General features: G+C 38.8%; 1 protein-coding gene across 1 annotated transcript; it reads right to left on the reverse strand.

Moving 5' to 3' along the window:
• Positions 1-217: 217 nt before the first annotated feature.
• On the reverse strand, positions 218-11,962 carry slc35e1 (solute carrier family 35 member E1). The gene is made up of 6 exons (XM_084722231.1): positions 11,562-11,962; positions 9,486-9,556; positions 4,115-4,252; positions 2,223-2,348; positions 1,878-2,123; positions 218-910 (listed from the first exon to the last, which is right to left on the reverse strand). Exons 1-6 carry the CDS (start codon positions 11,887-11,889, stop codon positions 683-685), a joined length of 1,137 nt encoding a protein of 378 aa, XP_084578357.1. The 5' UTR covers positions 11,890-11,962; the 3' UTR covers positions 218-682.
• Between the last annotated feature and the right edge of the window lie 1,703 nt (positions 11,963-13,665).

Consider the following 13,665-nt stretch of genomic DNA (forward strand, 5'->3'; position numbering starts at 1 on the left):
ATCTGCCTCAAGCTTCTGAATAACAGAACATGTTTTATTCACAGAGGTGAACAACTCAAACAGGTCGTTTCTCCTCACATCATTACAGGTGCGTCATGAAGAAAAATGACAATCCTACACATGAAATGCCTAAAACCAAGGTGTCAAGTCCTTCCCGCTGAGCTTTGTGTTACAAAATGTAACAGGACAGACTCTTATAATAAAAATAATAATAGTAAATAATAATTACAGCTGATATCCTTCCCTCTGAAAGTGAAAAAAAAAAACAACCCAAAACAAAATATGGCTGGTTATGAAAACAAAACTCAGACATTTCCAGACAGTGAGGTGCAGATGATTGGTCAACTACACTTTTACATGAAACATTTCTGTTTCTGGATAAAATGTCACCAAAATGTCTGAAAACAGGTGATTTGAGTTTAGTTTTTTTCTCAGATCGTCTCATATAGTTGGTACCAAAGTAATAAATAAACATGACGAACAGTGGAACTGTCAGAAAGTGAAGTTTAGACAGGGAGGAGTGTGGGAGAGGTCATGTCACTGGCCCATTATGACTGGCTGGTGTCATTCTTCCTTATCCAGAACAAACAGCACTTGCCTTCAGTCTTGTGTGCGGGGCAGAGAGGGCCTGCCGCTGGGAGGGCAGCTACACACAGTGATGTCTATGACAGCAACTCCTCCTCTACACCACATACTGGTGGTTGCTGCTGTAGTTTGTCGTGTAGGTCTGCCGGCTGTACTGGAAGTGGTCGGTCAGCACGTTGTTCCAGCTGTGCTGCTGCTCGGAGCCGTGGGAGAAAGGCACTGACCCGTTGGCCTGGATCTTCTCCAGCGCTGGGTTGTCGAAGGACATCAGGTCCTGCTTGGCGCTGGGCAGCAGCTTCTTCTCCTTGTTCGCGTCGTACTTGGCCTGTTGGCAGAGGAGAAGGGCAGATGGATTTTAAATGACAGGGTGTCTTAGCAGTTTGCCCCCTGGCACTGCCCTGCGGCTGCCCACTGATCCTAAATAGTCTGGGCGGGTCAAATGCTTCCCAGCGAGGATAAATAAAACCTAACTTTACTCTTCACATTGAAGTCAATGGTGAACAGCCACAAGTTGGATGGGGAATGATCGATACGAAGAGATGCTTTTAGGCAGAGTGCCAAGCAGTTTACATATTAGGAAAGAACAACAGAGCAAAGGACTGATAGAACACACACAGGCTATATATGGAGAGACTATATGGAGCACACCGTCATGGCTGGTTAACTTGGACAGTGACGCATTATTATGCAAAACAAATTTATTATCACAAAATAAGGCTGAGGCAGTTTTTTTTTCAAAAGAGCAACTCTAAACTGCAGGATGACTTAGTGTTCAGAAACTTCCATGAATTAGACCAGGGCTGAACAATTTTAAAAAATTATTTACTTGCGATCATTTTCACTGATTTTGCAAATGCAATATGATTTGCAATATCAGAGAGAATGATAGATTTTACATTATTATTCTCATTTTCAATGAAAAACATATTACAATGATTATGGTGTGGTATTTGCAGGGATCATTTAGATAAAATTTTGATGAACTGTTGAGCACTAAATTGGACTGATGTTATCTGTTAATATTAGCTTGTCACATGTACATCAGTTTTGGTTTATAGTCTGTGCTGACTGACGAAGACATTTAAATTCAAGCAGCAACAGATGATTTCTCTGTGACTCTCTCCCTCTAACTAAATTAGTGTCACAATTTCAAAATTAAATCAAAAATCAATCAAAATGAGCTTTCAATCTCCAAAACTTTCTCCCTCCCTCTGTTTAAATTCAAGCTCTTTGTCCTTTCATCACCTTCCTTCTCACTCACTTGTTCCCTCCCAGTGGTCCAAGTGACTCACCTTGTTGTAGAGGAAGACACCGATGATGGCCGTCATCATACCCAAGACGTTTGTCGCGGTGACTGGATTGCGCAGCATTAGCAGTGAGATGCTAATGACCATGATCCTCTTTGTGGCGTTGGCGACTGCGTAACTGAGTGGGCTGACGAGGTTGAGGACGCTGAAGGCGATGACGTTCTGAGCGAAGTTACAGAAACCGCTGATGAGCAGGAGCACAAAGGTACCCGTCCATCCTGAGACGTCCGACTGTAAGGAAAGCGGTTGTTGTCAGGTTGCGTTCAGGGTCATAAAACAGGCCAGACGCTGCTGAACAATAGCTGCTAAATATCTGTTCCTACCACTCACCAGGTCTCCATTAACAAGAAACACAGAGAGGTCCACCAGAACCCAGGTGGGCAGCATGAAGATGACAGCATTAAAGCCCAGGATGTTGAGCAGCCTCAGGTGGTGCACCCTTGTGTCTCGCAACACCTTTAAAAAGGAGGGAAAAAAGATTGCTAAAAGGAAATTATGAACTGGATAAATAACTACATGAGCCATAGAGATAGTGCTGTGGAGTCTTGGGTCTTTCTCTGTTCGGATACTTTCTGTTGTCCACTACACACTTACTGAACACGATTAAATTAAAATCAAAGAAAGAGCAAAGTTCAAATGACATCACAGAACCAGATTCTGCTCACAAATAGAAATTACTTTGGCCAGTCAAGACCACTTCACCTGCCCCTTTAACAGAACAGAAACAATCTGTCCCTGTTAACCTGAAGAAATTTCAGCTTAGTTTAAGCAGAGTTATTTAACCCACTGCCTGAAACGGTGGGTGAGTGCATATATTCTGATATATGTTGCTTATCTTAAATGCCACGTTAATGTCATTAAGATGTCTTTTCAAATCTTCTGTCCAATTATTAAATCTGGACTGTGCAGTAGATATGCCAGATGTTGCATTAGACATTCTTACTATTCGTCATTTTGACGGACAGGGTCATAAAAATTCTGTCATAATATATTTTTACCCATCATTTTGATTTTAATAACGAGACGTATACTGTCTAATATCATTTAATTTTGCAAACTTGCATATTTGGAGAGAAAAATTTAAAAAGTCCTCCATCCTCCACCGTATGAATCCCTCTTTTTCCATCTCATTTATAAATAACATAATCATTGGGCTCAGTGTTGCCAACTTGGCAACTTTCTTACTAGATTTAGCCACTTTTTGGACTCTCTTAGCCCCTTTACTTCTAAAAGGTGAATAACGACAAATTTAGCAACCTATTCAGACCATCAAGATGAGAAATATAATAAAATATATAACATTTTAATTCATTCCCTTGCATGCTGCTCAGAGTACTGCAGTCCACAGTTTTTTCTGCCAACAGCGCCAGGGTGTCTCCCTCTCCTCAGATAAGTGTGGCATGTGGGGCAGGCAGGTTTGAGCTCGTCTCGCTCTCTCTCTCCAGATCTCTGGACATGTAAATAGTTTGTTTGATCTTCTCCCTCAATCCCCCATGTGGATTTTTTAAAACTTTTTAAAGTGAAATATATGATGTCCCTGTATTGATATGAAGATTATTTGGCTCAAGATGGCTTTAGGTGATTTCTCCCTCGCTACAACGGACACAACCACTTGATGAGGTAGATCGACCTCAGTGTTTTAATCTGTCAAAATGATGGTGAGGCATCACATTCATCCATCATTAAAAAAAATCACCTCATGGAAAATATTCTGCTAACATGACTCTTACACTCAAATAAATGTATCATTCAGAATAACAGTAAGATAAGTATCATAGGTGATTTCTCTTAGTTCTACAATCTCAGGCTCCATCACAAACAATCTAAATTCAAGCAAAAAATATAGAAAGTAAAGCTGATAAATGTAACCTAAACCAAACTAAATGGTCTCAAAAACAAGCTCATATAAGTACATGTGTATTTACATACACAGTAACACAATAATTAATCATAATGGCAACAAACAGGTACAGAAAAAAAGAGTTATGCTCTGAAGTCCACTTTTGTTGTTACAGTGGTAACTGTATTAAATGGCCAGTTGACTGTCCTGATTTAATCAACAGAGAACCACGTCTCTTGTCTGACTGCATTTTTATACAGTCACAACCCCCCTCACAGTCTGTTTCGGGCGTTTCACACCAAACCAACAAGAAGTAACATTTTTCTCTCAGCCCTCCTCCTGCAGGGATCATGTGGCTCACACCAGCATGAGAATGACTTACCTTTTTGGAGAAGATGTTCTGCAGAGAGAAGCAGAGTGTGGCAGCCAAAGCGCTGATTAGTCCTGAAACATCAAAGCTCAGCTCAGTCACCGTGGCCAGCAGCACGCCGCCAATGATGGGGATGAGCGATATGTACACCTACGACAAGAAAGACCAGAGAGAGAGAGAGAGAGGGCAGAGTCAGCAGGAGGCAACACAAACAACACTTCAATAGTTTAGATTCAGTACAGGAAATCATCAAAACATCAAGTTGCTTCAAGGAGTATTTCCAAATTAATTCCGATCTATATATGAAGAATATGAAGATGTTGCTCAGGCCTTAAGAAACTGAAGATTTCCTGTTTTCTACATTTTATAGACCAACCAATTAATATAGAAACAAGGGCTGCACAATTATTCAAAATATTATTGAATATGGCCAAATGTAAAAACACAGAAGCTGAAATTTGTTTGATAAAAGAAAAAAATATGACAAAACAGCATTATAATTAACTACTGTAGTGTTGGAGAGATGCCAAAATCTTGTTCTCTCTGTGTGTGTTGCTACAGAACCCAAAAAATGACACAATGATTTTAATAGTTTTTTTTTCCAGGGAGAAAAATAATCTCAATATGACTGTTTTATCATATCATGCAGCCCCAAAAGAAACTAATTGTCAGGTTAAATCAACAATGAAAGTAACTGAAAGTTTAATTCTTATTAAAATGATTAAGAATAAGAATATGGCCTGTTTCAACGCTAATAATAAATGACTGGTTGCTCTGTATAAAACTGCCTCAACTGACAACTGAAGATCATAAATGGGTTGAGGCTCAATGGTTTTTAATCATTAACCACTACAAAAAAGGTGTTTTAATATTTCCTCCTTTGTCGTTTCTATTTTGTCTTTGTATTTTGGAGTGCCTGGATTGCCTTCCTTTATATCCGAATTTAAAAAGTAGTTATGCACTGCTGTAACATCAACAAATCATTATTCCAGTAACTTTGACAGGCTAATAGAGTAGTAAAGTGTGTGGTGTTATTTCAGGCTGACATTCACTTTTTTCCCCAGAAAAAGTAAGGTGACATTTCCACACTCCTCTAAGCCTAAAATTCAAAGCACGGCCACATTTTAACCTTCTGAAGGAAAGTGGAAACCCAGGAGAAATAGCTCTCACAAAATGTCTGCAGTAAACTTTTCAAAATGTTATAAACTGCTGCAGGAACTCTATTAATCTCTCCAAACACACGTTAAGATGATGAGAGAACACCTGCAAGCACAGTGTTAGAGGCTGCAGCTGGACACGCTACCCCTTCTATCTTGGACCACACGCACTTGGGGACGACACCTCACGAAACTATCATAACATCTACAGAGAGATTCATTTGCGTGTTGAAAATACTGGATCATGAAAAATGAGAGAGACCTGCAGTTATTATGAAACCCACTTGTGCACCAACCCACCCACTCACTCACCCACTCCTCCCCTCCGCCAACCACACTGAAAGAAACTGAGAAAACACAGCATGCATGAAGGACTCGTTGGACGATTTCACTAGTTTACTGCCATTAAATGATCAAACTGCCTGCAATTTTATTGGTCAAGACAGCAATATACTATCCATCAATTACAGTATAAAATAAGGCTGCATGACATGGCAAAAAAGTAATATTGTGATTATTTTGACTGAGAAAAAAAAACAAGAAAAAAACAAACAGTTTAAGTTGTGATAATGTGATACTGGTTGTGGTCTGCAACAAACAAACATATTTTCATTCATCTGGAGATTTAGGCAAGGACATCTCTGCAGCACAACAGTACTTCATTATAATAATGTTTGTAAAAGATTTTTTCTTTTTCAAAAAGCTGCGATTTGGTTCTGGTTCTACAATTTGGATATTGCACTTGGCTGTTCTGCGATTTCGATAATACTGTGATCAACTGTGCAGCCCTACTTTAAAAAGTACCAAACTTATACACTGCTTGAAATTTTGCTGCAAACCAAAACCAGACAGTGTTCACTTTTGCTATAAAAGCACTGTGTGCAGGTTGTTACACCATGATAAGGAAATCAAAACGTTTTATTTTTATTTAATTTTGTGTGCTCAGGAGTTTTCCTTTTCTTTTTGCAGTGGTATAGAAAGAAGCATCAAGTATCTTTTTTTCATGGTTGTATTTAGAGCCTGACTGATATTTGGGGCCAATGCAGATAACAATATTAGGTAAGGAGGAAAAAATTCTGAGCTTTCAATCACAAGAATTGAAAGGTAGAAGTGGTGATTCTCCCAGTATTTTTTTCTCTTCAAAAAGCTGTTTCCTTATGTTACCCAAGTTGCCTGTTTATATTAATTGGTTTTCAATTTCTGGTTCTGGCTCTAGCAGCATTGTATCAAAGTTTAAAACTCTGAACAAGTCATACAAGAAATGAACAAACAGGTTAAGAACTTGTTTCAGCCAGACAGGTTGAGAATGTTGGCTCTGAACCAAAACTGTAGACTGTTCCTTTAACACAGCTATCTTAATTTGCTAGTAGATAATTAAACATATACAGGATGTACTACAAGGAAGCAGAGCAGCTGCAGGCAACAACTTCAACTCAACAAGGATGAAAAGTTAACAGAATTATCTTCTGCTAACACGCTGAACATGAGTGTCTGCTCTACTTGTACTTTTAATACAAATACATTATTGTGAAGGGGCGGCTTCAGACAGGGCTCGTCTATTTTGGCACAGGCCTACATTTCTGTCCCATTTTAAGTGTCCCGACTTATTTTGAAAGTTTGTCCCAAAGGCTTTCTGCACTCAACAGGAAAAGCTGGGAGACGACACACGTGCATTTGAGGACAGTGTTATGTATTCATACAGTATGTACTCGTGTTGTCATGATACCAGAATTTTAAACTTTGATACAATATTTGTACCCAAAAAACAATATTCAGCAATAAGAACATAAAGTCCTTTGAACACAAAATAGGACAATTTTCTATCTTTTTTAATTAACAACCTGCACAGTATGAATGCACACTGTCACCATGAGTTACTTCAGTTATATGTTTTAGGATTAAAGTCATAGTTAGCAGTGAAGCCCAAGTATGTATGTATGTATGTATGTATGTATGTATGTATGTATGTATGTATGTATGCATGTATAGACAATAAAAGAATAGAATAAAATTTATCGTCTTTGAATTCACTGATGTTCCCTTTAGGCCCACTTCAGTGTTTCAACAGGGATTTTCTCGCTTTTCTCTCATTTTCCTCCCTAATTTTAACCTCACCTGATGCTCTAGCTCCATTATTCCAATAATCAATACCCAAACCCATTTCAATATCAGTTATACTGCATTAGTCCACAATGATCTAAACGGTTTACATGTGAAATATTCTGTATAAAGAATATCGGCCCATATATTGATATTAGAACTTTTTTTTACTCCCCAACATTGGTAATGCCGTCAGCCCCTAAACTCAAGTATCAGTCAGGCCCTTGTTAAAATAAGCATAGTCCAGTACAACACCAACTTTAACTAGGACCTCTGGAGCTCAGTTATACACATTTACTCCAATTTGTCAACTTGATGATGTTTGAAAGTCTAGACTGTAAATGGACATTTTTTTTTAACAAAGACAAGTCAAGTCTAAACACTAAACTGAGCACCTATTCAGTATATCAGCTGCTCTAAAGTGTTTCATACAACTTGAGTTTTCTTCATATAGTACAGTGAAGCTGGCGGCTCCTCAAGCAGGGGATGGATGGACACACACACACACGGACACACATGGACACACATGGAAACACACACACAGTAACACGTCATCCAAGCCCATGAAACGCCTCCTGTCTGAATTCTGAACTGTCGAGTATAAAGTAAACATGACAAGCTGGTGTGAGACTCAGAGATCTCCTTATTCACATTAAACAAACCTTGACTGGAAAATGTTTTGGACCGTCAGGACAGAAAATTATACTGTATCCAGAGATGTCAAAAGCTGGGAACTTTGCTTCAAACATATCAAGCTTTTTGGCCTCTGATCCTGATTCTTTAATACTAAATTGAGGGAATATTGAGGTTCATTATCTTTAATCAGTGAGATCTGATTTTTCTAAAACGGCTCCACAGTCCACCACACTAAGACAGAACCACGTTATAGTTATACTAAACTACAAAGACGTCCTGTGGAAGAGTATAAACCAAATGCACACTGCACAAAGCTGGAACAAATCATGTAATATATTTTACCTACAGCTAGCCACTGCTGCAGAGCTACTACTCTAGGTCAAATCAGCTCTCTGACCTTGGACGTTTTTAGGCTAAATGCTGAGAAAGCTGAAGTACGTTTGTGAAGACAGCTGATGAACTTTACTAGAAAAAATAAATGAACATTTTAAGAGTCAGAACTGTTTTGTTGTAACAGTGATGTCAGATTTGGTTCGGCCATCTTTGCTCACTACATCTTAGCCTTTCTTTCCCTCAGGTCTGCATAAACTACAGGTTATATGAACTTTGGTTATCTTATCTGTATCTGCTATGAGAAGCAAGTAATTACTGGTCACTGGTATTGGCTGAAAAAATCCATATGGTGCATCCCTAGATGCAACACTAGATAATTTGATAATGTAACAATATTATCAGCTTTGAGATAATTTGTATGTAGTAATATGATCATGTCACCACTTGACAAACTTCTGTTGTTCAAATTGTGATTAAAAACAGAATGCCTCATCGAGGGTTCTGTTTTAAGTGTGAAGACGTTCTATCTACTATAAAGCTGATATCACACTTAGAGTGAGCTACATTCCAGAATACACTTAATTAGCAGGTTGATCTACCGGTCCATCTAGTAAAAATGCCTCCCACTGTTTCTCTGCACTCAGAGATTTAAATCAAACAGAGTTTGTGCACATAACTGGTGATCGCCCCTCTAAAACCTCCTCTGAGCCAGAAAATCTGATCTGATGCTTCCCCTAGTTCTCATATAACTCTGCCCCCTCGTCTGGAAATGTTCAGCCACCTGTCTGAAGTCTTTCCAGCAACTGCACCCTACATACCAAAACACTTTGCACGAAAGAAAACAGCCCTCAAATGACAGGCATCAACACAATCTCAGTTAACTCCTGTAATATGACAAGAGGTGAGTGTAAAGTAGGGAGTGTATCTGGGGATTTGACAGGTGAATCTGGTCAGCTGGTTGAAGTAAAGTTAGTTTCCCTCCCTGACCTCCACCCTCCCAGGGATCAAATCTGATCAAGTTCAGGGACAAAAGCCCCTGCAGATGGCCGTAATATGAGATGCAGTACAGGCGCTGTACGGTGCCACATCACAGAGAGACAGAACAGGCCTTGTGTTGTGTTTCCTTGTGTCGTGTTTCCTGTGTCATGCCTACTCACCTTTGTGGTTTGCTTCTCTCTCATGATAATTCTTGATAACAGCACAACCCATATTGGCATTGTGGCTTTGACTGTGAAAAAAGAAAGGGGACAATGTCAGCCTGGAAAGTAAAACAATCAGTTTGCTTCTTTGACGAACATTCAGTGCTATTGAACAGCAGCAGGTAAAGAGTAAAAGACTCATTAATGTTGGACTATAACCTAAACTTATTTTTTTCAAATGTTCTGTCATCACAGCCAGGCCCACACCTCTGTCAAACACTAAACTTGCGTCACTTGGGGAACTGCATGCCTCTATTGTATTGCGTCACTGACTGACGTACTATTAGGTGTATCCTGGTGTGTCACTAACAGTGGTGGCACCACTTTGATCAATTAAAAAAAAACTAAAATTATCAAGTAGGGATGGGTGATGTCTCCTGAATTGGCATATGGTAATATCCATTGGGGAACATCACATTCAACAATGATACAGTATATATATACTTTTACTAATATCTGTATGTGTTGGATATTAATTACAAATTGGGCAGTACTTTATGCTGATATTTCCTTAGTAAATCAGATGCAAGGTGCTAGTATAATAAACCCAACCTTCATTTTTGTGCTGTCTGGCTGACACTCCTTAAAATTCTTATTCATAAGTCTAAGGCACTTTTAAATCATGATGTTACAATGGTAAAGGGCTCAGTGGATGGTGACTATCAGGCTAATATTAAGACATATGTTTTCAGACTTTAATATCAAAGCTAGATTCAGCAAACTTGCCATCAAGATGACAGCAGCCCATTTTTTAAGTAAAGTGAGGCCTTTCAAACTTTTAAGATTTCATTGTAATGGTAGCTGCAACTCTCATATTGGCTAGCTAAAATGAATGCAGTAAATATGAAGGGTAGAAAGTTTAATTTTAGAGAGGTGTTGATTCAGGATTATGGTCATTTTGGAGGCTGTAGTTAGCTTATGGTGCTGCTGAACTTTATTGCATAAAACTGAACATTATAACTTAACTGGTTTACTACACCAGTTCACCAGTGGAAGTTTATTGTTCTAATCCTCCAGTGTCATTTTAGAAAATTTAATGGTCACGTGTTTGATAAGTACAATTGAGGGATCAGAGCAAAAAATGAGTTTATGTATATGTTCTGCATCCAGTGCATTGAAAATATTATACATGTACTGTATATATCGATGCACATACTTCACGACTTTTACTTGACTCAAATTCTGAATGCAGGACTTTTTGCTTCTGACAAAGTATTTCTACACTAGTACTACGGTGGTGATACTTTTAAAATGGTTTATAAAAGGTTTGAGAACTTCTCCCATCACAAGAAATGTGTCACTACAAACTGCAGTCTGCAAAGAGACCATAAAGTTGAATGACCACCTCTTAACAGTTTCAACAGACTGAACATTACAACCTTAATAAAGGAAGGCTTAATCATAGGACTGCTCTATCAGGCTGTATTGGTTTTAACCATGCACTGTGTAGCTGTAGCTAAGCTAAGTGTACGAAAGAGTAATGAAGTGGCAACTGAATGAAACTTCTATAAGCTGTGGCTGTCATGAGACAGGCAGTCAGTTAGTGTTATTAAATTCCGCAGCAGGTAAACTAATAAACCTTTTGGACTGGCTTTTTTGTGGGAAAATCAAATACTTGAGGAGCTGTGATGTGATTTAGCTAGTCTGGCAGTCTGAGATCAAAGTTGGAGAAGCACACTGCAGGTTTAATAATGGACCCTCCCCCCTGACGAGCTGGCTAGCTAGCTAACTGAAGCCACTTAGAGCTAGTTATTCTTCAAGGGAGTCTAAATCTGACCAAAATCTAGCCAGAGCACCCATGGTACGGTAATTAATTCATGAAACCCCGTCTGTTCACGATCACGGGACATCACATTAAACCGGGGCCCACAGCGAGTTAAATGTCGATGTCGAGTTGTCCGGGCAGCGTTAGCCGCGAAGCTAACATCAGCTGACACTACAGACACATCATCAAGTTACCCCGACTGCTGCTGCTGACACGCACCAGGTGGCCTCACATTAACACAGAAATTAACACAAATCCGCTGTACTCACCAGTGTGCGCATATGAGACTGGTACTTTCCATATGCTGAAGTGTGCCGACACAGATGCAAAGTATTTTCCGAAAGCTAAAGGCAGGATATACCAACGGTAATACCTGCTCGGCAGTTCTGTTTTGGGGACTCCCCATGCCCGCAACAACGGCGGGAGGAAGACGACGATAGAAATGATGTGAAACAGGGAGACCGTGACCGGGTACGGGAATCCATTGAGGATGATTTTGTTGACGATGTTGCCCCCCGAGCTGACCGTGTACCAGCACACACAGAGTAAAACTATCCGGATCCCTTCCCTGACCGGGGGCCGGTCCGCCGCAGCCATCTTCCACCGCGGAGTGACGAGTCACCGGCGGAGTGCGTGTGCCTGGCTGCGGCGGGGGAGGGCAGTCGTCGTGTCTAAACGAGAACCTTAGATCTGCAAAACTCTCGCGAGATGTCACGCGTTATTTCTTCTTTGCACACGTTCTACTATCTACTTGTATTTTCATGTTAGACCACTGTGACTAATATCTGGGTTACTTTATGGACAGATACACTTTGTTAGAAAAAGATCACGCTTTGGGTTGAAATGATCACTCTCGCGAGATATTTCGCGGGTCTGGGATTCCCGTCTAGCATCGACCATCAGACTACCGGCAATAAAGGAAACGCATAATTTCCGAGTACAAGTTTCAAAATAAAGGCCATTCATGGTTGTGCGTTTATAAAATGGAACTGCTGAGCTGAGCTCCATTTAAAATGGTAGATTTTGGAGTTTAAATTTCAAACCGTAAAATCTACTATTAAAATAAACAAATAATAATAAAAAAAAATAACTTTAAAATAAGCCACTTGGTTCAACACAGCAAAAAACTGCATGAATTTTTGAGCGTCCCTTTCAAGAAATATGACAATCACCTAATGTACGGAGACCCAAAGTGTTAAAATTAAGGAAATTAAATACACATTCTGAGATAACTAATCATGATAAAGAGACAAAATATACAATGATTAAACTGTGAAATAACCCAAAACATTTAACCATTTATACAGTTTATTATTTGAGAGGCTCTCATTTTTTTTTTTTTTTTTTTTTTTTTTAGCCAAAGACCCCTTAAAATATATAAAATATGTCAGGGATGTTCTCATGTGCCCCTTGTAATTTGATGTAACCTATTTTTCTAGTTCTGTGAAAGAACTATAGAAGAAAAATGTATTAGACATTAAGAGTTAGTATTAAGAATATGAGCACCATGTCAACACAGAATTTTGACTGGAGGGGGAAAATATTTGCAGATTTTTGGATTAGAATGTAATCTATGAACTATTTTAGATGAAGGTGAACTATGTTCAACTATGACAACTTTAACATAAATAAATCTTTTCTTAATGTCATTAAAAATGTTCAACTTTTCACCCCCAGCAGTGTGCCATGGACTTGAGAACCACTGCTTTAATTAATTCCAGCAGTTTATTTCAAAATGTAATTTTTCCAAACCCAGTATTAATTTCACACTCTTATTCTAATCTAAGTGGTTTAGTTCATAATGACACTTTTCCTCATAAGTTTTCATCTTTCGGTCAAGACAGAGAGGACTGAAGCCTCAGTAAGCCTGTACTAAAATGGTGTCTCCATACTCATATGCCCCGACCTACAACAGAATATATCAAAGTCTCATTTAGTAGAAAACCCTTAAAAACTGTTTTAAGGGATAAAACAAATTATAATTTCTATTTTAAGTCAATTGTTTGTTATAAAAATGGCCGAAAATAGTAATAAAAAAAGTAAAGATTCTGTACTGTGTGAATTAATTTATCAGTTAGTTAATGTGAGTAATTGCAAAGCGTTAGTAATAAACACTTAAAGAGAAGACAATCACAATTCCTTCAGTTTTTTTATTAACACATATCAACATGTCCACTTAAAGGACTAAGTAGCAAATATGTTCTCTTCTGCATTCGACTGAACACAAAAGACTAATTTCTGTACATTCACTAAGGCTCTGTCTTTAGGGAAAACACAGGTTTCCATAAGGCAAACAATATCTAAAGGAATGATATTAAGTACTTTATCCAGCATGTCATTTTATATCTCAGTTCCTCCTGACAGTACAAAGAT

This window comes from Lutjanus erythropterus, chromosome 7 (genome assembly GCF_056507025.1).
Source record: "Lutjanus erythropterus isolate fLutEry1 chromosome 7, fLutEry1.hap2, whole genome shotgun sequence".
NCBI classification, from domain to species: domain Eukaryota; kingdom Metazoa; phylum Chordata; class Actinopteri; order Lutjaniformes; family Lutjanidae; genus Lutjanus; species Lutjanus erythropterus.

Excerpts from the sequence above, each read along its gene's own strand:
- slc35e1 (XM_084722231.1), bottom strand. The coding sequence starts at position 11,889 with ATGGCTGCGGCGGACCGGCCCCCGGTCAGGGAAGGGATCCGGATAGTT. Across the intron at positions 9,557-11,561 it reads AGTCTCATATGCGCACACTG|TCAAAGCCACAATGCCAATA; the intron begins GTGAGTACAGCG and ends CTTTTTTCACAG. Across the intron at positions 911-1,877 it reads GTGTCTTCCTCTACAACAAG|GCCAAGTACGACGCGAACAA; the intron begins GTGAGTCACTTG and ends CTCTGCCAACAG.